The 23,731-nt window shown below is 40.7% G+C and overlaps 1 protein-coding gene across 1 annotated transcript in view; it reads left to right on the top strand.

Annotated features, from left to right (window-relative positions):
* Positions 1-23,731, top strand: part of dchs2 (dachsous cadherin-related 2) — a 161,793-nt gene that overhangs the window by 80,408 nt on the left and 57,654 nt on the right. Inside the window, exons 6-10 of the mRNA XM_041178823.1 lie at positions 2,412-2,599; positions 17,662-17,758; positions 18,275-18,432; positions 18,742-19,582; positions 19,691-19,930. Coding sequence (XP_041034757.1) covers positions 2,412-2,599; positions 17,662-17,758; positions 18,275-18,432; positions 18,742-19,582; positions 19,691-19,930 — 1,524 coding nt within the window. The remainder of the gene's footprint in view (positions 1-2,411; positions 2,600-17,661; positions 17,759-18,274; positions 18,433-18,741; positions 19,583-19,690; positions 19,931-23,731) is intronic.

Genomic DNA, 23,731 nt, shown 5'->3' with positions numbered 1-23,731 from the left:
TAATTTTTGAAAACGACCTAGACTCAGGTGTAAGGAGCAGCATTATAAAGTTTGCAAATGATACAAAACTTGGCAACATAGTAGATAGTAATGTCGGTAGTTGTAGATTTCAGTTTAACAAATTGGTGAAATGGGCAGAAGTATGGTGTTCAATGCAGAAAATTTTGAAGTGATTACATTTTGGGAGGACTGAAATGGAAAGAATATAACTGTAAATGGCATGATTTTGAAAAGCATAGATGAGCAAATAAACCTTGGTGAACATATACACAAATCCTTAAAGGTGGCAGTGCAAGTTGTTAAGGTGGTTAAAAAAGGAAATGGATTACTTAGGTTTATAAGTGGAGGCATGGAATATAAAAATAAAGAGATCATGCTAGAACTTTCTAAATCACTGGTTAGGCTTCATAGCATACTTCAGGAAAGATGTAAAAATCTGTTAAAGGGTAAGGTTGAAATGTACCAGAATGTTACTGGAATCAGGGATCTCAGTTGTGAGGAGTGATTGGAGAATTTAGTGCTGTTCTTCTTAGAGCAGAGAAGGTTAAGAGGTGACCTGAGAGGCTTTAAGATGATGAGGTTTTGATGGAATAGATAGAGAAATACTATTCCTTCTGGCAAGTGGTAATGAATTTTAAATAATTTGCAAAAGACCTAGACAGAGATGAGCTGAAACGTTTTCATAGACAGATTTTGGGATCGAGAATGCTCTACTTGAAAAGCTGGCGGAAACTGATTCCATAAATAATTTTCAGAGAGTTGGATAGGTACTTAAGGGTGAGGAACTTACAGGATTATGGACAAATAGCATGACTGCCCTTTAAAAAGAGCCAGCAGAGGCATGACAGGTCAAATGGCCAAATTCTGTGCTTATGTTTCCACGATTCTATATTAATCCAAAACTGATCTAAGCACCTGATGTGTGCCTTTAGAATTTGAGCAATGTGCTCTATGATGACTCCTATGGCAGAATAGATCTCATCATAATAGTACTCAGCTAACATTCTGGGAAAATGTACATGAAGGTAGCCTTGATCTCTCAGAATCTGGCCAGATACTTTCCTTTCTTGATGTCTGCCCTAAAATGAAGGCATTATGGCAGATAAAAGGAAAACAAGCAATTACTTGTACGATCCAGTGCAATTACTTGTACAATCCTGTGCTGCTGGTCACTATCTAGGGGAAAGGAATCCTTTTCTGTTGATATAGGTTGTGTTATTGATCAAGAGAACATGCATCGCCTGCACATGGGTAGAACCTTTGTTCCTTGCCCTTTGGGGAATCCTGCCACTCGGTAAAGTCAAGCTGCTGCAAATTTTTCAAAAGAAAGATGATAAGCTAGCTTACTGTAGCAAACAATACATCCCTGACTTGCTTGATGCGTCTATGCATAGCTGGTTGATTAATGTCCCCTGAGGATCATGATGGAAGTTGTAGGGGCTATTTGTGGCATCACTGGTATACCACCTCGGCTTGAGGTAGAGAAATGACTGTGTAGCCTATGGTCCCAGCCAAACATTTTTTTTTAAGTTTTGGAAAGGGACCAGTTTCCAAATATGCTAGCTTTCCTGATTCAGTGAATTACTTTGCAACTTGTGTAAGCAACATCCTATCAGATACAACTCTTGCCAAACATTTGCCATTACACCGACCTATATTTTGGGCAGACACGTTATACAACCAATTTCAGTTCTGTCAAAAAATGCCAGCAGTCCCATTAGGGAATAATATCCCTTCCCTTATTCTCCCCAGTTACACTGCTTTACTCAGACATAATCGCTCAAGAAATATTTCTCCATAAAAGGGAACTCCTTCAATATTTGTATGTCATATAGAGTCATTAACATAGGAACACATTTAAACCTTGCTGGTGGTGATTTAGTTGAATTCAGCCAAAGCAGCAGTAGGGTTACTACAATTAGCTTCAATTTTCTCAGACTAAAATGGTTAAAAATCAGTTTCTGCTTCTAATTGCAATCCTGCTAGAAAGCATGTATGAGTGGACGCTGGTTGAGTATGCTCATCCTCAATTAAGATATCTCCCACAGTTAAAACATTGTGACAAAACTGACCTGGCTCTCATATGAATGCTTGAAGATGACTGTTGATGCTCATATCTACGCCCTAGTCACTGCTTCAAGAGAAAAGGGATGAAAACTAAAAACCAAAACAAAATTTGCAGAATTGGTAATGGATATTTTACTCATGTAGAAATAAATATGTTGCTTAAGTAGAAATATGTATTTTTTTTATTATTCATTCATAGGATGTGGGCAACGCTAGCTAGGTCAGCATTTATTGCCCATCCCTAATTGCCCTTGTTTAGAGGGCATTTTTAAGAGTCAACCACATTGCTGTGGGTCTGGAGTCACATGTTTAGTTATATTTCTTGTCTTAAATTTATTTTCCAGGTGAGATTATTAATTGGGTTGCATTAGATCGTGAACATCATACACACCACCAGATGTCTGTACTAGTTACAGATCATGGTGTGCCTCGACAAAATGCCTCCGCCATTGTTTATATCACAGTCACTGACATTAATGATAATGAACCACTGTTTTCCTACCCTGGACCTAGGCATGAGTACACTGTCAAGGTATGTACACATCTAAGATTCCCTTTTTTGACATTTACTATGTATGGTAATTAAACAATATATAATCACATATGTATAATAATAAGTAAAGATAAGCACAGAAAGAGTAAGTAGAGTGTTCAACATTGTATGCAACTATACCGGAGTTAGTATATTGGGAAGATGCATTAAAGATTTGCATCCTCAAGCAATTTTCTGCTCCCCTTCCAGGTCTGCCAATAAATAGTTCATGGGTGAGCTAACTTAGAAAATCCAAGGTCTCCTTGTGCGGCCCAAAGTGCGTACCTCTTCTGGCTACTATTTAACTGCCACCAGGTTTCACTGACAATTAAATGTTGGTGGGGTTATGCCTAATTATGGGTGCTTTTGACATGACTAGAATTAGCAGAACTAAGATGGCGTTGCCCCAGAAGGCACTCATCCACCATTTTAAGTGTTTGCTTGCCCATTCCTGCAAGGCAGGCAGAATTAAAATCACTCCTCTAAGTGAAGGTCCCAAGAGCCATAGTACAGTTCACTCTTTACCCCAATGCATATGGAGTCTTAAGATGCATAAACGCAGACCCCATGCTACTCATGAGCAATGCCACTAATGATCTTTTACTGTGTTTTTAATAATTTACTGCCTGGTAAATTGGCTGTAGTTAAAAGATTGCATTAACATATTGAAAAATAACGTGTGCTACCTGTGATTTTTAAATATTGTGAAAGAAAAATTGTGAGCAGTGTGTCTGCTATTTTCTGATATTGGCAACGTTTGATGTTTCCCACCATTTGCTCGTAAGATACACCATATTATGTCATCATGTGATTTACAAATTGCACGTAGTCAAAAATGCACATTCTAAATCCAATACATTATCTTGTTTCTCCTTTATTTTCATATGATACTTTTAAATGCTGCATAGTTTCTTAGCAGCTGAAGAAGTATGCTCTGTCAATACCGTTACTGGGAAATATCAAAAGATTGTCAAGATTTAGTGTTTTCAATTTCATTCACTGAAGAATTTACTTAATAAAATCCATGAGATATATTTTCATTCTTTGTTTTGCTTAAATCAGGGGTGGGGAACCTTTTTCTTGTCGCGGGCCATTCACACATAGACAAAATTGGTTGCGGGCCACACCCATAAAAATCAATTTAATTTATTTTTATAGACAGAATACAGAAACGTTCAGCTCACTTGCTGTTTTAATGTGATGGTTGAATTTGAATATTATGTTGCTAAATGCTATTATAGTAATTTAGCTGACGCTTTTATCTAAAGCAAATATATAGCAATGATGATAAATGCTATTTTGAAGGTGCTACTGTCATGGGCCTGCATTTTTAGAAATCTTGCTGCGGGCCGGTTGAAACTGAGCAATGGGCTGGATCCGGCCCACATGACGTAGGTTCCCCACGCCTGGCCTAAATCCTTGTAATGTGCTCCTGATGCTCTGCAACAGGGCCAAAGAATACAAAAATATACCTTATGACTTGTAATTAGTTTTGTATATTCCTGACCATGTTATGGATCTCTTAAATTTAATCTTATATATTTTCTTGATATGCCTGAAAATTGTACAGTAACTAAAGTGACAATTTCCTTTAGTCTGGAAGTAATGATGTTGATATTATTTACAAACATTTAACTTATTTATATCAAATTCTGTTTTCTACCCTGTTGATATTGATGTTCAAATAAATGATTAACACTTATGCTAAAATACTGAAAAAGCAAATTAATCTGCATGTATTAATTACACACAACTTTAACCTCTATGGCCCTGAAATTCCGCAAGGTCGTGGCGGATGGGGTGGTGGGGGGGTGCGGTTTCTAGCAATCTCCCACCAAAGTTATAGTGAAAGACCTGGAGAACCCCAGTGTAATTTCAATATCTATGCTTTTATTTTTACTTTAGGATTCATCATTAAAATAATACTCTAATTTGAAATTGTGCAACTGAAATGATCTCCCATTGCTATAAAGTGGTAAATAAACATGTTACTCATTGCAGTCATAGAGACATATATCGCCACCTTGTGGGAGACTAGTATTGTAACTATATGAGAAAATGCTGGGATGGAAAATCCTCAGCTCTTCTTGTGCGCATTCACTGTCATTTTGTAAAAGGGCCACAAAATAAGCCTGGACCCAGATATGCTGGGTACCTGCCCAAACAGCAAAGTGAGTTACGTTTGAGGTCAAGGCCACAGTTCTAGCTAGGACCCCAAATAAATATTTGTAAAGTGGTCCCCAGGTTGAGACTGCTATGGGTGTAACTGTAGCATTTTCTGTTGAGACTAGTATTTAAACACTTGGCATGCACGTTTCTGATTCTGTAGTCCTTCCTAATTGTAGGAAAATATTTTTTCCTTGTTTATTATTTTTTTCATCTAGTTGGGATTTCCCTTCTGTGTCATATCTGTATCTAAGTAATAAGAACATAGGAACAGTATGAAAAGAATAGGAAAATGATTTGATTTCGTGTAATGATGCACAGGTAGAGTAAGGCCTTGAATTTCCACAGAGATGGTCCTGCCCTCCTACCAATATGGAAGCTGATATCTAAATATAGACACAATAGTAATAATGTAAAGGGCAGTGAGGAGCAAGAGTTCCTAGAGTGTGTTCAGGAAAATTTTCTACAGTATGTTTCCAGTCCAATGGGAAAGGAGGCACAGGTTCTTGGGAATGAGGTGGGCCAAATCTGTCATTAGGCAAACATTTAGGGACAGTGATAATTATATTATAAAGTTTCAGCTGACTGGAAAATGACAAAAAACAATCCAGAGTAAGAATAATTAACTGGGGGAAAGCCAACTTCAATGGGGTAACAATGGATCTGAGCCGAATAAATTAGAGTCAAAGGCTGGCAGGAAAAGCGGTAGCTGAACAATGGGCTATCTTCAAAGTAGAGGTATTTCGGGTACAGTCAAGGCATATTCTCTTGAAAGGGAAAGATAGGGCAAACAAAGCCAGAGCTCCCTGAGAGACCCCCAAAGGAGATATAAATTAAGATAAAGAGAAAAAGTGTGCCTATGACAGATGGCAGATTGGGGGAAAATGGTGGCATAGTTGTAATGTTACTGGACTAGTAATCCAGAGACCCAGGCTAATGCTCTGGGGACATGGATTCAAATCCCACTTGGCAGCTGGTAGAATTTAAATTCAACTAATAAATCTTTAGTCTCAATGTTGACCATGACAACTATTGTCAATTATTGTAAAAACCAATCTGGTTTACTAATGTCCTTTAGGGAAGGAAATCAGCCTTCCTTATCTGATCTGGCCTAGCTGTGACTCCAGACCCACAGCAATGTGGTTAACTCTTAACAGCCCTCTGAAATGGCCCAGCAAGCCACTCAGTGCAAGGGCATTTAGGATTGGGCAACACTTGTTTGCCTTGCCAGTGATGCCCATGCCCCATGAAAGAATAAATAATAAAGATACAGTTGAGAACCAAACTGTATATATTTGAGTTCTGTTGAAGGGTCATGAGGACTCAAAACGTCAACTTTTTTCTTCTCCGCCGATGCTGCCAGACCTGCTGAGTTTTTCCAGGTAATTCTGTTTTTGTTTTGTATATAAAATGTTCAGAGGGGAGATGAAAAAGCAGATAAGAAAAGCAAGGAGGGAGTATGAAAAGAGACTGGCAGCCTACATAAAAGGGAATCCCAAAGTCTTCTATATGCATATAAGTAATAAAAGGGTGATAACAGGAGGAGTAGAGCTAATTAGGGACCAAAAAGGGGATTTACACATGGAGGCAGAGGTCCTAGCTGAAGTATTAAATGAATACCTTGCATCTGTCTTTACCAAGGAAGAAGATGCTACATAGGCCAAAGTGAAAGGGAAGGTAATTCAGACACCAGAAGGGTTTAAAATTGATAAGGAGGAAGTATTGGATAGGCTGTCTGTACTTAAAGTGGTAAGGCACCAAAAACAGATGAGATGCACCCAAGGATATTGAGGGAAGTGAAAGTGGAAATTGTGGAGGCACTAGCCATAATTTTTCGGTCTTCCTTAGGCTTGGGGGTGATGCCAGAGGACTGGAGAATTGCCACTGTTATACCCCTGTTCAAAAAAGGATGTAAAGGTAAGTTCAGTAACTATAGGCCAGTCAGTTTAACTGGTGGAGAAACTTCTAGAAGCAATAATTCAGGACAGAATTAATAGTCACATGGACAAATGCAGGTTAATTAAGAAAGCCAACATGGATTTCTTAAGGGAAAATCGTGTTTAACTGACTTGCTGGAGTTTTTTGAAGAAGTAACAGAGAGGGTTGATGGAAGCAATGCAGTTGATGTGGCATACATGGACTTTCAAAAAGCACTTGATACAGTGCCACACAATAATCTTGTGGACTAAGTTATAGCTTGCGGAATAAAAAGTACAGGAGCAACATGGATACGGAATTAGCTAAGTGACAGGAAACAGAGAGTCGGGATTAAGGGATGTTTTTCTGGCTGGAGGAAGGTTGTAATGGAATTCCCCAGGGGTCAGTGTTAGGACCCTTTCCTCAAATAGATTAATGACCTAGATCTTGGTATACAGAGCACAGTTTTAAAGTTTGCAGATGATACAAAACTTGGAAGCATTGTGAACTGCGAGGAAGATAGTGTAGAACTTCAAAAGGACAAAGACAAGTTAGTGGAATGGGCACACTGGTGGGAAATGAAGTTCAATGTGGGAAAATATGAATTGATTCATTTTGATTGGAAGAACATGGAGAGACAGTAAAATAAAAAACACTATTCTAAAGAGAGTGCAGGAGCAGAGGGACCTGGGTGTTTATGTGCATAAGATATTGAAGGTAGCAGGAAAGGTTGAGAGGTCGGTTAATAAAACATACATTGTCCTAGGATTTATTAATAGAGTGTAAGAGCAAGGAGGTTATGTTGAATTTGCATTAGACACTGGTCTGGCCTCATATGGAGTATTGTTTCCAGTTCTGGGCGCCACACTTTAGGAAAGATGTGAAGGCAAAGGAGAGAGTGTAGAAAAGATTCATGAGAATGGTTCCAGGGATGAGGAACTTCAGTTATGAAGATAAATTGGAGAAATTAGGACTGTTTTCCTAAGAGAAAAGAAAGCTGACAGGAGATTTGATAGAGGTATTCAAACCCAGATGGGATCTGGACAGAGTAGATAGGGAGAAACTGTTCCCATTTGTGAAAAAATCGAGAACAAGAGGGCACGGATTTAAAGTAATTGGCAAAAGAAGCAAAAGTGACATGAGGAAAAACCTTTTCGGGTAATGAATGGCTAAGGTCTGGAATGTACTGCCTGAGAGTGTGAAGGAGGCAGGTTCAATTGAAGTATTCAAGAGGGAATTAGACATTTATTAGAAAAGGAAGAATGTGCAGACTTACAGGGAGAAAGTGGCAGAAGGGCACCAAGTGAATTGCTCATTCGGAGAGCCGGTGCAGACACAATGGGCCGAATGGCCTCCTGCGCTGTAACATTTCTGTGATTCAGCCCAAGCTATCAGTGTATTATGATCCCAGCTGAGATTACCCCTGGACAAGCCTGATCCGAGGGTTTGATAGATCCTAATCTTAATTTGTTTGTTTAGATATGTGGAGAGTACCTACTGAACAGAGTCATAGGAGTCAGCTGATGAACTTTTAACAGAGGAATAAAACATTTATTAAACAAGAAAAGATTAACTATATTACAATACTCCTTCACCCACAGATATATACGGATTTGTAAGGATAACACAAGTTACAAAAGCTATTTTATACTCTAATGTTCACAGTAAGTACACAGTCCATGTAAATTTGTGGCACCCTGTGGTCAGACACACCACACTTTGAAACCAAGTGACAGATGCAATCTCGACTAGATGTTATGGATTTCTCCTCACCTCCCTCCAGACGCTTGTCCCACCATGAGCCAACCAGTCTCAATGAACTCCATCTTTCACATGAGGGTTTCCAATCTCCACTCTCCAAGAACTCGCTTTTGGAATCTTCTTTCAAACAGACACTTTCTCTCAGATGACTTCCGCAAGAGTTTACCACCAGCGTTTCAAACCCTCCTTCTGATGTTCTTCTTCCCTGAGTCACTACATGCATTCAAGCTGTCTTTCAAGCACTCTCTCTGACTCAGTGTTAACAGTACATCACTGCGTCACATGCCCATAACAAAGAGTTATAGAGCTTCAGTTGTTTCTTTGGACCTTCTTGCTTCTTGCAAGCTGTTCTCGCTTTAAACCTGAAACTTGGAGCCTTTCTGCCCTTCACTCAACTTCACTTAACAGGACCTTTTCCATATTTCTGTCCTTCCTTTGACTAGAAGGTCTGCTTTAGACTTTCGCCTCTTTCACTCCACTGGATTTTTGAGGTTTTTCTTAGCTTGGGACTGGCTATCTGTCCCTCTTGCTCCAGCCTGTCTCTGGCAGCTACTTTCAACCAACTTTAGCTTGGATCTGGCTATCTGGCCCTTCTAGGTAGCTTCTGTTTGGCAGCTGTCTTCCAAACCAGCTGAACTCCAACAGCTATTTCTAGGTTTTCTGTGTGTCTGTGAGAGGGACCTGCCTCTCTGGACCCCTGTTGCTAGGCACAGCCCAATTCTTCCACCCTTGTTTGTTTACCTTAGCTGAAACAGTCGTAAAAATCTCATTAGAAATGTAAGCACCTTTTAAAAGTGAAATTAAAACTCAATTTGACCTTTTCTTAACTCACAGATACAGAAATACAAACCGAACTTAAACTTTAAAGCTAAAACTCATTCCTAACACCCACAAATACAAATATAACTTGTCTTAAACTATCTTTATTTCTTAACACAGTGTAAATAAAAGAATGGGGTGGAGGAAGATGGTGTTTGAAGGTGGAAGTAAGCAGGCTTTGTGATGAAGAGGTTATGAGATCAAAAGTTCCAGAGCAGGGTCAGATAGGAAGCCGAAGCTTCCAACAATCTGGACCGGTCTGAGATAGTAAATGAAGAAAAGAATATAGTCAGTTGCAAGGTAACATGGTGTGGAGTGTATAGCATGGACTAAAAGTAGTAGCTTCAGTCTTGTAATTGTATAGCTGGAAGAAATTGTGGTTCATCCAAAATTAATATCAGACAAGCAATCTGACAGCACAGAAGCAGTTCAGACAAGCGATAGAGCTAGTTGGAGATATGAAAACTGACACCATGCTTGTGGATGCCATGGGGCAGCACATAGATGAAGAACTGGGTGCCAAAGAAATAACTTAAGGATCCCCAGATGAGGAGTGAGGGTAAGAAAATAAATCATTGCTATATATGTTCAAGCGATGTTCATTGAGGCAAGAGTGGAACAATGTAAGAACAGACCCACTGAGAGATATTGGAGGAAGGTGGTGTGGTTGATTGTGTCCAGCACAACAGAGTGTTCAAGAATGGTGAGGGTAGATTATGCAGCAAGGTCACTGTTATTAACTGTGTAATTTGTGATTTTTGTTACAGGCATTTAGTTGTTCTGGGACGGGCAGAAACCTGATTGTAAAGTATCAAGCTGTAAGTTACTGGAGAGATGGCCATGGATTCAATAGTTTTAGAGAATAAATGGAGGTTAGCAATGGTGTGGGAAAGTGATCATAATACAATTGAACTCCATCTTAAATTTTTGAGCGACATAACTTGAGTCCAAAACAAGAATCCTAAACTTAACAATTGAATGGGTATGAGGTGAGAGCTGGCTGAGGTTGATCAGGTAAATAGACTATATACTATGGTGGTAAATAAACAGTAGGAAAGACTTAAAGAAATGATTCAAAATGTTCAACAAAACTTCTTTTCATCAAGAACTAAAAATTCAGCAAAAAAATCCATCTGTAATTTACTAACGAAATTAAGGATAGCATTAGATAAAAATAAGTGCTTTTAATAGCAGTAAGCCTATTTGAGGGAGTTTTAGAAACCACCAAAAGGTAGCCAAAAAGTTGATCAAAAAGGGAAAAAAAAGGGAACTAGCTCAGAATCTAAAAACAGATGTAAGAGCTTTTACAGATATACAAAAAGAAGGTAGTTAAATTAAATGGTGGTCCCTTAGAGGCAGAGAAAGGCAGAATTATCATGGGGCTTGAGGAAATGGCAGAAACATTGAACAAATAGTTTGTGTCTGTCTTCATAGTAGAAGACACAAATTACATTGCAGAAATAAAGGGTAACCAGGGGCTAATAAGTGTGAAATAATTAATGTTAGCAGAAAAAAGTATTGGAGAAACTTAAGGGACTAAAAGCTAATAAATTCTCAGGACCTGATGGCCAACATCCTACAGTACTAAATGAAATAGCTGCAGGGGTGGTGAATGTATTGTTTATGATTTTCCAAAATTTCCTAAGTTCTAAAATGGCTCTGGTGGTTTGTACGTTAGCAAATGTAACACCACTATTCAAAAAAGAAGGCAGAAAGGAGACATGGAACTACAAGCCAGTTAGCCTGACATAAATCATCAGGAAATTGCTGAAATCTATTATTCAGGGAGTCTTAATAATGCATTTCGAAAATCATAGTATTATCCGACAGAGTCAACATGTTTTTACGAAAGGTTAGGGTAGATAAAGGGGAGCCAATTGATGTTATATACTTGGATTTTCAAAAGGCATTTGATAAGGTGCCACACAAAAGGTTAACATGCATGATAAGAGCTCATGGAGTTAGCAGTAATATATTAACGTGGAAGACTGATTAACAAACAAGAAGCAGAGAGTAGGGATAAACGGTATTTTCACATTGGCAGGCTGTAACAACTGAAGTGCCGCAGGGATCAGCTTTGGGGTCTCAGCTGTTTACAATCTATATTAATGACTTGGACAGAGATCAAGAATAATGTATCCAAATTTGCTGATGATACAAAGCTAGGTAAGTAAGCTGTGAGGAAGATATAAAGAGGCTGCAAAGAGATTTAGATAGATTAAGTTGAGTAGGCACAAGGTGGCAGATGGAACATAATGTAGGGCAGTGTGAGGCTGTTAAACTTTGTAGTAAGAATAGAAAAGCAGAATATATTTTTAAAAGCCATGAAACTTTTAAAAGTTGGTGTACTTGCACAAGGAACACAGAAAGTTAACGTGCAGGTACAGGAAGCAATTCAGAAGCCAAATGGCATGTTGGCCTTTAGAACCATTGAAAATAGAAACAGGAGTAGGTCATTCTGCCCTTCGAGAGCCTGCTCCGTCATTCAATATGATCATGGCTGATCCTCTATCTCAACACCTTACTCCCGCACTCTCCCCATACACCTTGGTGCCTTTAGAGTCAAGAAATCTTTTCTGTATCCTTCTTAAATATATTCAGTAGCTTGGCCTCCACAGCCCTCTGGTAGAGAATTCCACCCCCTGAGCGAAGAAGTTTTTCCTCATCTTAATCCTAAATGGCCTATCCCGCACCCTGAGATTGTGACGCCTTGTTCTAGACCCCCCAGCCAGAGGAAACATCATCCTTTCATCCAGCCTGTCCAGCCCCATCAGAATTTTATACGTTTCTCATTTTTCTAAACTGCAGTGAATACAGGCCTAGAAAGCCTAATCTCTCCTTATATGACAATCTTGCCATCCCAGGAATCACTCTGGTGAACCTTTGCTGCACTCCCTCTATGGCATGTATATCCTTTCTTAGGTAAGGAGACCGAAACTGCACACAATACTCCAGATATGGTCTCACCAAAGCCCTGTATAGCTGCAGTTAGACATCCTTGCTCCTGTACTCAAGTCCTCTTGCACTGAAGGCCATTGCCTTGTTAACTACTTGCTGCACCTGCATGCTTGCTTTCAGTGCAGGGACACCCAGGTGTCTTTGTACATCAACATTTCCCAATCTATCACCATTTAAATATTACTCAACTGTTTTTCCTACCAAAGTGGATAACTTCACACTTATCCACATTATAGTGCATCTGCCATGTATTTGCCTACTGACTCAACTTGTCTAAATCGCCTTGAAGCCTCTTAACATCCTCCTCACCACTCACATTCCCACCTAGTCTTGTGTCGTCAGCGTACTAGGAAATATTACATTTGGTTCCCTCATCCAAATCATTGATGAATATTGTAAATAGCTGGGGCCCAAGCACTGATCCCTGTGGTAGCCTAGTAGGCTAGTATGCAAGTACAGCAAGTAATTAGCTAATAGATTATTATAATTTATTGCAAGTGGAATTGAATACAAAAGTGGGGAGGATATGCTTCAGTTGTACAGGGCACCAGTGAGACCACATTTGGAGTACTGTGTACAGTATTGGTCATCTTATTTAAGGAAGGATGTAAATGCGTTGGGAGCAGTTCAGAGAAGGTTTACCAGATTAATGCCTGGAATGGATGGGTTGTCTTATGAGGAAAGGTTGGGCAGACTAGGCTTGTGTCCGCTGGAGCTTAGAAGAGTAAGAGGCGACTTGATTAAAACATATAAGTTCCTGGGGGGTCTTGACAGGGTAGATGTGGAGAGGATGTTTCCTCTTGTGGAAGAATCTAGAACTAGGGGTCACTGTTTAAAAATAAGGGGTCGCCCATTTAAAACAGAGATGAGGTGAAATTTTTTCATTCAGAGGGCTGAGAGTCTTTTGGAACTCTCTTCCTGAAAAGGTGGTGGAAGCAGAGCCTTTGAATATTTTTAAGGCAAGAGTGGATTGTTGGTAAGCAAGGGTGTGATAGGTTATCGGCAGTAGTGGGTTACAGATTTGATGTTACTATCAGATCGGCCATGGTCTTATTAAATGGCGGAGCAGGCTCGAGGGGCTAAATGGCCTACTCTTGCTTCTATTTCGTATGTTCGTACCTCACTAGTCACCACCTGCCATTCCGAAAAAGACTCATTTGTTCCTATTCTCTGTTTCCTGTCTGCTAACCAATTCTCAACCTGTGCCAATATATTACCCCTGATCCCATGTGCTTTAATTTTGCACACTAACCTTTTAATGTGGGGCTTTATCAAAAGCTTTCTGAAAATCCAAATACACAACATCTGCTGGTTCTTCCTTATCTATTCTGCTAGTTACATGCTCAAAAAACTGCAGTAGGTTGTCAAACATGATTTCCCTTTCATAAATCCATGTTGACTTTGTCTGATCCTGTATGTATGTTCTAAGTGCCCTGTTATCACATCCTTGATAATAGACTGGCATTTTCCCTATTACTGATTTTAGCCTAACCGGTCATTCATCCCTGTTTTATCCCCTCCCTCCTTGTTTAAATAGTGGGGTTACATTTGCCACCCTCCAATCTGCTGGGACTGTTCCAGAATCTACAGAATTTTGGAAGATGACAACCAAAACATCCGCTATTTCCATGGCCACCTCCTTTATTACTCTGGGATGTAGATTATCAGGCTCTGGGGATTTATCAGTTTTCAGTCCCATTAATTTCTTCAGCACTGTTTTTTAGTAGTACTAATTTCCTTCAATTTCTCCTTCTCACCACACCTTCGATTCCCAAGTATTTCTGGGAAGGTATTTGTGTCATCCTCCGTGAAAATCGAACTAAAGTAGTTGTTTAGTTGCTCTGCCATTTCCTTGTTCTCTATTATAAATTCTCCCGCTTTGGACTGTATGGGACCTACATATGTTTTCACAAATATTTTTCTTCTTACATATAGAAGCTTTTACAGTCCTCTTTTATGTTCCTTGCAAGTTTACACTCATACTTTATTTTTCTCCTCTTAGCCAATGTCTTGATCTTCCTTTGCTGAATTCTAAACTGCTCCCAATCCTCAGGCTTGCTACTTTTCCCAGCAACTTTATATGACTCCTCTTTGGATTTAATACTATCCTTAATTTATTTTGATAGCCGTGGTTGGACCGCTTTTCCTGTTGTGTTTTTTATGCCAGAAAGGAATATATAACTGCTGCAATGCATACATTCATTTCTTAAGTATTAATCATTGTCTATCCACCGTCATGCCTTGTAATGAAGTTCCCCAATCTATCTTAGCCAACTCACACCTCATACCTTCGTAGTTTTCTTTGTTTAGATTTAGGACCCTAGTTTTGGATTGGACTACTTCACTTTCCAACCTGAGGGGGAATTCTATTATGTTATGATCACTGTATCCTAAAGGACCCCGCACAATAAGATTATTAATTAACCTCTTCTCATTGCACAATACCAAATCTAGGATAAGCTGTTCCCTAGTTGGTTCCTCGACATACTGAAAAACCATTTCGTACACACATTGCAAGGGGGTTGGAGTACAAGAACAAGGAAGTTACTACAATTGCATAGGCCTTTGGTGAGATCACACTTGTAATACTGCGCATTGTTTTGGTGTCCAAAGCTAAGGAAAGATAAACTTGCCTTGGAGATGGTACAGTTGGGTTCGTTCCTGGGATGAGAGGGTTGCTCTTTAAAGAGATGCTGAGAAAATTGGGCTTGTACTTTCTCCAGTTTAGCAGAATGAGAGGTGATCATGTTGAAACATACAAGATTCTGAAAGGATTTTATAGGGTAGACACTGAGAGGTTGCTTCCCCTGCCTGGGGAATCTAGAGTACGGACATAGTTTCAGGATAAGGAGTTGATCATTTAGAAATTTCTTCACTCAGGGTTGGGAAATTTTGGAATTCTGTATTCAAGCAGGTTGTGGATACTACATAGTTGAGTATTTCAGGGCCGAGATGGATAGGTCCTTGGTGTCTCAGGAAATTAAAGGATATGAGGAGGGAGCAGGAAAGTGGAGTTGAGGCTGAAGAGCAGGTTCAAGGGGCTGTATGGTGCACGCCTCTTTCTTAAGTTCTTATATTTTAGTCGTAAATAATCATTAAGTGATTGTATAAAGATTAATAATTAAGTTAGTTTTGTAATATTAACCTAAATCAACTTTAAAGAAGTTAATTACAATAAAAAAAGAGCTTTTAAAGAGCTGTAAAAGGTAATTCCTAGCTTTTGGACATCTTTCCTGATGCTCTGAGCTTACCAACGGATCTATCCCATCGATAGCTCCCTACACCCTGGTAAAGCAGCTATCCTGAGGAAAATGATGAACCTGGTTCTTTGCTGTGCATGGAAAATGTGTTTTCTGAAGTTGGATGCCATGTGAAAGTTGATGAGGCGGAATTTTCCGTGCCCGCTGGCGTCAGGCTTGTTTGGCGACATGAGCGGACAATATGGTGGGAAGGCCAAAATTTGATTCCACAAAGTTGTGAAACCAGTTTGCAATCGTCCACTCTGCCAATCAATGACGGGCCTTGTTTCCTACCATCAGATGTCGGGAACCTCATTGTAATACAACTGCATATCATTATAAGCCCAGCCCACCAGAATCATCCCCCCATGCTGGATCATCCAGCGTGATTGCACGCCAGCGTATTTCACAACTGTACATAAGCGACATGCACCTGATGAGCTGCACTTTGCCTGGGACTTCGAGGTTTGTTTGCCTATCTGGCTTCAGGCAGCACTCGCGGTCCTCAGCTTCAGGCTTCACAGACAGCAGCATATCATTTTTCGGGGGACCAGCCATAAGGTGAGGGTGGCTTTTCAATGTCTGCAGGACTTGGGCTTTCTTGGGAAGGGGAAAAAGTGGCCTCAGGCAAGGGAAGAGGCTGCAGGGTGAGGGCTGTACTGGGGAAGGGAATATCCTAGGGTGCGTGTGAGGCACAAGTTGATCTGTACAATTGGCCTCAAGATGGTGAGACCTGAAGAGACAGTCTCCAGAGGAGATGAGGCCAGATGGAAATGTGGGGGTGTGCGTGAGAGAGTGAGTGGTGATGTCCCGTGACCTGGCAGTGAGTGAGATGCCAGTGAATGTGTGATGGGCTTGTGATTGTGTGAGTTTAGAGTGATGAGATGGCTGCCTTATCCTGGCGGAATGGATGAGATCATTCATTTCATCCTCTATCTGCATTGGATGGCCAACCTCTTCTGTGCTACATTGGCACTGATCACCACTGCCATTGCCTACCAAGCCCCCACGGTAATGTTGTTGACTCTCCTGTGGCCAGATCAGGGGTAGAGGACATACCGGTGACCCTCCCCGGTGTTCAAAAGGTGGTCAAGGGACGTTTCACTAAACCGGAGCTCCAGTCTTCTTGTCTTTTGGGATCATGTCTTCTTTGCAGCAGTCCTGGGCTGGAAGCACTGAGAGGTGTGCATTTTAAATGTGGCGCCCGGTGTGAGGAATTGGCTAGGTGATGGCATGGCAGGCGAATCAGAGCCTGCCTGCCATCAAAACGGCATGTTTCCTGGGAATGTATGATTAATGAGGTGGGATTGGGATGATATGGCATGAAAAGCTGCAATTGCAGCCGCTGTGTAAAACGTCCTTTTTCCCACCCGCTACTGCACTGAGTGCAAATCTGGGACAACTCTGCCTGACATCTGTCACTTGTTGCATACAGGTCCTTGTCTGATGTACCTGACTCGAAAGAATCAGTGCCATAGAAAAGGTTTAGCCACCAACCATGGAGCCTCAAGCAATGTGTCTGCTCCTCCCCAGGTATTCCATAATGACCATGAACAGGCACTCCTTGTAAATAGACCATCAAAATGCTTTTGCATTCCTTACATATAGAAATAGCTGTTGCTCCTGAAAATAATTCCCTTTGGACATGAAAAGTACTCTGGATGGCAAGCTGATAAGAATAAACTGCGAAACATGAAAGATTTAAGAAGAAATACATTTTGGTCAACTTCGATGGCTTCAGTAGAGCCTTTGTTGGCCTCCCAAGTCTGAGGACATTTGTTGGCTGTAAATGATTTAATTACTAGGTCACCCAGGCCATTATCTTTATTATCTTGCAGCACAAATAATGGTCTAAATCCAGCAAATTGGCAATCGCCATTAATTACAATGGAAAGCTGGCCATCGAAAATGAACTAATAGTGACTTTGTCAAGGTTGACAGTGGAGTGGTACAAATGGTTCAGCAATTTATGGAGAATAATAAGTCATGATGTACTTCAGTTACATATCAAATTGCTGAATTTTTTACACATTAGTAATGGCAATGTTGTTTATGTGTCATTGTTATGTTGCAATTTCCCAGCAATTTCATGTCCATAATGTGCCATTTATTTTTGGCATTGCTAAATTTTTAATATTACACATTTACTTATGTCTAGTTTAACTTATGAAGCTTTAATCTGTATATTTATTGAAATGGCAGGTTTTGGTAGCTCAACCTGAAGGCACATTTTTGACCACCCTATTTGCTAAGGATCCAGATGTTGGCAAAAATGGCACTGTTTTTTTCTCTATATTAGGTAAGAACTTTGAGAAAAGGATTTTGCATAGTTAATCTGAATTGAAAGTGAACTAAATTTAAAAAGTTAATAGCAGATGTTGCATTGGTGTCCTAATGCAGTTCTCAATACTATGCGTTGCAGCTGCTTTGTGATACGTATATTTAATACTTGAATGTTTAAGAATTTTAGCATCCTTTTGCAACATGTCAACCATAAGTGCCAGGCATTACTAAGCAGCAATAAATGGTATTATTATCAACCTCTAACAATTGAATTGTATGGATTAAGAAGTCAAACATGTCGGTGTGTCCATCGCCAAGATGTCAAGATCACATAACATTAAAGCGATCTCCCTTGTGAAGGAAAATGACAAAGGGATACACTGATAGTTGACAAGTTTGCTCATTTTTATGGGTTGACATCAGTAATGAAGTGTGGACTGAATAGTTCATACTTTCCAGCTCTTGGAAATGAAACAGAAAGAAGATGGAAGGCTTTTTTCAAAGTTCTCACTTTCATACTTTTTAATTATAGAAGATTATTCAAATAGCTTCAAAATTGATGCCAAAACTGGAGAACTGAGAACCTCCAAGGTTTTCATGTACAGTCATGTATCAAATCACAAAATAACAGTGATGGCAAGTGATGCAGGAAGCCCTCCTCTTCAACAGACTGCGATAATTAATATACAGGTACAGGAATTTAAATGTTGGGTATTTTATATAATATATTTTATTTTATTGTTCTTAGATGAAAATGTAGGGGAGATTTTTCTGTTTTGGCACTCTGGGAAATGATCTCCTATTTCTGTTACATTTCACTGCAAACTAAGTACTCTCTGAAAATGATTTGAGGGTTAGATTATGTGTTTAAAAATAATTTAATAGTGACATTTGATTAAAACTAATAAGGTAAAATCTTTGGTCTTAATTTTAATTTAATGTATAAGTATTTTATGAAAAACTGAATAAATTAATCCACTTTATTGAACCTTTTCTCAGGTTATCCCCACAGTCACAAAAAAACTGACCCCTCAAACTGATCAAAAATATTTTATCATGCCAGAAGGTTTAAGGCCTGGAAAAGTTTTGGGTTCTGTGTTTTCACATGACCATCATCTGCTGGCCAGTCGGAAAGTACATTACAACATTGTTGAAGGTGATGACCACTTTCAATTTGGAGTTGACAGTATGACAGGGGAATTGTACCAAAGCCAAGAACTAGACTATGAAGCAAGTTCGCATTATTTGCTAAAGGTTATTGCAGAAGATGATAGCCAAATCCCTTCAAGGAATATTACTGTTTTTGTCAGTATTAAAGTAGAAGACCAAAATGATCATTCACCATGGTTTGAAGATGATATAGTTGTGATCGGAATTCAAGAAAATCTTCCGATTGGGTCTCTTGTTCACATATTTAATGCAAAAGATGATGATGGAAGTGGACCAAATAGCGATCTCCGATATTCTGTTGTGTCCAGGAGTTCCTCAGAAAATCATTTCTACATAGATCCCTATCAAGGTCACTTAAATACTATATTGCCGGTTGACCATGAAATGACCAAAGCATTTCTTCTAACAATAACAGCAGTGGATCAGGCATTAGATGTAAATGAACGCAAGGTAGGCTCAGTGACAGCTCAGATTATTGTTTTGGACGTAAATGATAACAGACCTATATTTGTGTCAGCAAATGTTTCCTATGTAATGGAAGATGAGGAAGTGGGGTACCTTGTCCATCATGTTATTGCATATGATGCAGATGCAGGTGAAAGTGGAAGAATTTCATATGCCATCATCTCAGGGAATGAAGACAACACTTTCACGCTTGATGAATCGTCAGGTACTAAAACTAATTTGTTGTTGAGTTTTGTTGAACTATAGTATAATGCTTACATAGCTAGCAACAGAGATGAAGAAAACTTGTGCTTTATTTTGTATGTTTTAATAGGTCTGCTGACGTTGGCCTCCCATTTAGACCATGAAATGCAAAAATCCTATATCCTCACAATTTCAGGATGTGACAGTGGAATTCCTGGTCAATCTTCAACACAGACACTGATGGTCATCATTATTGATATAAATGATGAAACACCAAAGTTCCAAGAATCTGTCTATGAAGTTGGAGTTCCTGAAAACCTCAAAATAGGAGCATTTGTTATCAAGATTGAAGCTTCTGATAGAGATTCAGGTAAAAATAACTTCTAGCTGTTCTAGTTTTAAACCTTTTCTTGTTTAGCGGCAGAGCATTTCAAAGTAAAGGAAGCAGTGAATCATGTTAAAACAATATGGGAATGTACAAGGTAACAATCATTAAGTAGTAATTAGATGGACTAAGGTGAAAAAAGGTCTCTTTTTTCAACTATTTCTGAAATACAGCCATTGACGATGATTATATGTTTGATTACTCTGATTAAAGTACCTGTTATTCTAATACAGCTTTAGTAATTTATTACATAACCTTCAATTATGAACAATATGGTGTATAATCTATAAAAGGCCAATAAACTATTAATCTCCAATTTGATGCCTCTCTTTGCAGTGGTATTAGGGCTTCATTAAGTTTTTTATTAAAAGCTGTACAAAACATTAACCTTTTATTCTCTAACCTCTATTTAATAGAAGTATTTAGGGTTGCATTAACACTTCTAAAACTGCAATAATATGTAATAGCAAGATAAATATAAATTTATGACTTTTGTTTTATCCCAAATATACTATGATTTATACATATTACTGCACCTGAGAAGTGAAGTCAATTAGTATTGATTCGTTTTGTGGCAGCCGAAGGAACACTTGTGATGTAGGGAAGGCAGTGAGTGGGATTTTCCCCTCATTGCACTGTGTGACAGCGGGTGTAAGAAATGGCGTTCTACCTGCCAGCTGCAATGGCGAGTTTTTGCACCATATCGTCCACTCCCGCTGCATTAATTTTGCACCCAGCGGAAATACACTGTCTCACAGGTGGGTGGCCTCTGATTTGCCTGCCCCATCGTGAGCTCACCGCTTCCTTACTCTGGATGCCATATTTTGATGGCACCCATGCACAGCTTTGTCAATGTCTGCAGCTCAGGACTGCTCCACGGAAGAGATGGTCCCAAAAGGAAGAAGCATGCTGCTCTGAAATTCAATGACGCCTCACTGGAATGCCTGTTGGACACAGTCAAGGACTGCCGCCAAGTCCCCTACCCCTGTGATGGCTGGAGGAATCCACCACCCTCACCATTGTGGCTTGGCCGGCAGTGGCGACTGTGGTCAGTGCCAACACAACACAGAAGAGGTCACCTACCCAGTGCAGGAAGAAGATGAATGTTCTCATCTGTGCTACCAGAGTAAGTCAACCATCTCATCACTCTCAACTCTCACACTCACCAGCTCATCAGACATTCACTGGCATCTCATACACTACCAGATCAAGGGACATAACCACTCACTCTCTCATATACACCTTCACATATCCATCTGGCCTCATACCCTCTGCAGATTGCATCCTCATCATGCCCATGGCCGCATACCACATACGGCAGGCATCCTTATCAACTTTTGAGCATGCATCCTGATCACACTCTCCATCTGTCTTTCTGCAGGACATGTTCACACACAATCAAAGGGAGAGGTCTCAGTGGCCAAAATCAAGGTCCTTACTCCCTATGATAATTAAGCCATTGAGCTGGCCGGACAGGACGTGAACTGTGCCTGCGCCAACAGCGAGATGAGCGGTGCGCACCCAAGTGAGGATCCTGCACCAGCTCATTCTTCAGACAACCATACTGTGAGTGCATTGTCCTTCTTTAGAGTTGCCTGTCATACAATTACCTCTCCTTTCTTTCGTAGGCATCTCTGGAAAGCTCCCAAGGGCATCCACAAGCCAGGCCTTCAGCTCTAGCCATGTCAACACCTCAGATGAGGAACCAGAGGAGAGCACCATTGTAGACCCGTCACCTTGCCCACCCATACTCTCTAGCATTGCAGAGAGACACACCTCGCTGGGAACTAGTTCTAGAGCAGTCTCGGGACCAAGGTCTGGTGAGCACAGCACACAGTCTTGTCCACTGCAGGTGGAGGCAGGGACATCCGAGGTTCCCGGCACTCTGAGTACTGCTGGAGGCCAGGATCCTGCTGAGTCCGAGTCAGATGGTGAGCCTCCTGACTCGGTCCTAAATGAGTTGTTGGAGCTGCAGCGACAATCACAGGAGCATGAGGAAGGGATGTCTGCTGCATTCTTCAGATTACAATGGACGATGGAGGAATCTGTCCATGTTCAGTCTGAGCTGATGGCCCAGGCATGCCAATGCACTGAGGCCAACACTGGTAGGATAGCAACTGCCATGAAGACCTTAGTCCAGGACATCAATCCTGCAACTTCTACAGGAGCTGCACTCCATCGCTGTAGCCATTGGTGGCATCCATCAGTCGCTACACAAGAGTTCGGGGGGGCCAAAGCACCTAGAACTCACTCCAGCTCCCTGTTCTCCATAAGGCGTCAGCCATGGGCCCTCAGGCGCCCATCGGGAGGAGGACCAACAGCTGGGTACCCTAGGGCCATCCACTCGGGTGACTGCAAAACTGTCAGGCTGATCCCAATCCCAATACTCTCTTCCTTTGACCCCATCACCTCCAGCTCCATAGGTCACAGGCCAAGGAGGGTGCACCTGCCCCACAGCAGAACACCCAAAGCAGGCCAGGGCCTCCAGGTCTCAGCCCTCCAGAGGACACCCATCAAAGACATTGCAGACAACAGAGCGTGGCAGATCCAGCGAGCATCCTCCAGCTCCCCTGTGAGTGTCGGGGAAGCACCAAGATGAAGTGGTAGGGTTAGGAAAGTTAAAAATATTTAGGAGCACAATGGTGGCACGGTGCTCACAACATAATGTATATAATGTTCATAAGTTAAGTAGAATTGCACCCATTTCACATCTCTGGGGTATGCCTCCTTTTTATGATGAGCTGTGTTGCTGTTAATCAGGTGTGATACCAAGGTGCCTCTGCCCACGTATTGCAGATGTCGCTATCGTGGGCCTCTCGTCTACGTAGTGTGCTTTCATATCACCACAGTGTGTGGCCCTTTTCCAGATCATTCTCAACATCGTTGATGCCTCAGCCTTAATGTTAAGTGTGCTTGTGGAACAAACCTCAATCACATGCTTTGCAGGGTCATGTCATGTTTATTCTTGACTGTAAGATTGAAGCAGAGATGTTCTCCTATCTCATCTGCATTCTTGAAAGGTGAAGGTGTAGTGTACAAGGAGGGATGTGTTAATGCATGGATAAGGGTCATATATCGTGCAACTCCATGTGCTCTTTTTCTTCCAGCAGGGATGTCATGCCATGAGCCCATACTAAGAGCTCATATGCGCTCCTGTCTGTGAACCACTTTTCGAACTTTCCAAGTGTACATCTGCTAAGCTCAACAATACATTGGAGCACCTTTCCACCTCAAGGTGCTGAAGCTCTGCCCCTCTCAGCCAAATTATTTCCCTGGTATTTGAACCTATAACCTTGAGCGTTTCTCAGCCTGTAATTGTCTGGATTGCGGCCACAAGGCTCCCGTCACAGTGTTGGGATGCAGTGCTGTGCGTCCTATCATCTAAACACTTACTGAGACGAGTGATGCTAATTGCAAATGGCAATATTTGGCAGTCAATAGAGCCTTTGAGCATGCTCTGGAATCGCACATCATAGCTTTAGACAATATTGAGGGGAGCAATGTGATAGGAGCAATGATGTACTGAAGAAGCTGAAGTCTGATCTTTATTAGCAACAACTCATGATCTTGAGGGCTTCATGGTGTCTTAAGAATTTTGGAGTTCAGAAGGGGCATGGCTGGCCATGAACACACGATGTGTCTCTTAAAGAGGAGGAATTTTAATGTCTAGAACATCATCTTCCTCAGGTGATCCACATGCATAGTAAGGTGAGGATAAAAGTAGGCCAGCATACCTAACTGAGAGTGCCGTATGTTAATGTGAAGGAGAAGAAGGTGACACGTAGG

The sequence above is a fragment of the Carcharodon carcharias genome, chromosome 1 (genome assembly GCF_017639515.1).
Source record: "Carcharodon carcharias isolate sCarCar2 chromosome 1, sCarCar2.pri, whole genome shotgun sequence".
NCBI classification, from domain to species: Eukaryota; Metazoa; Chordata; class Chondrichthyes; order Lamniformes; family Lamnidae; genus Carcharodon; species Carcharodon carcharias.
Note: the sequence above shows the minus strand (reverse complement) of the source record. Positions and strands in the feature narration are given on the sequence as shown.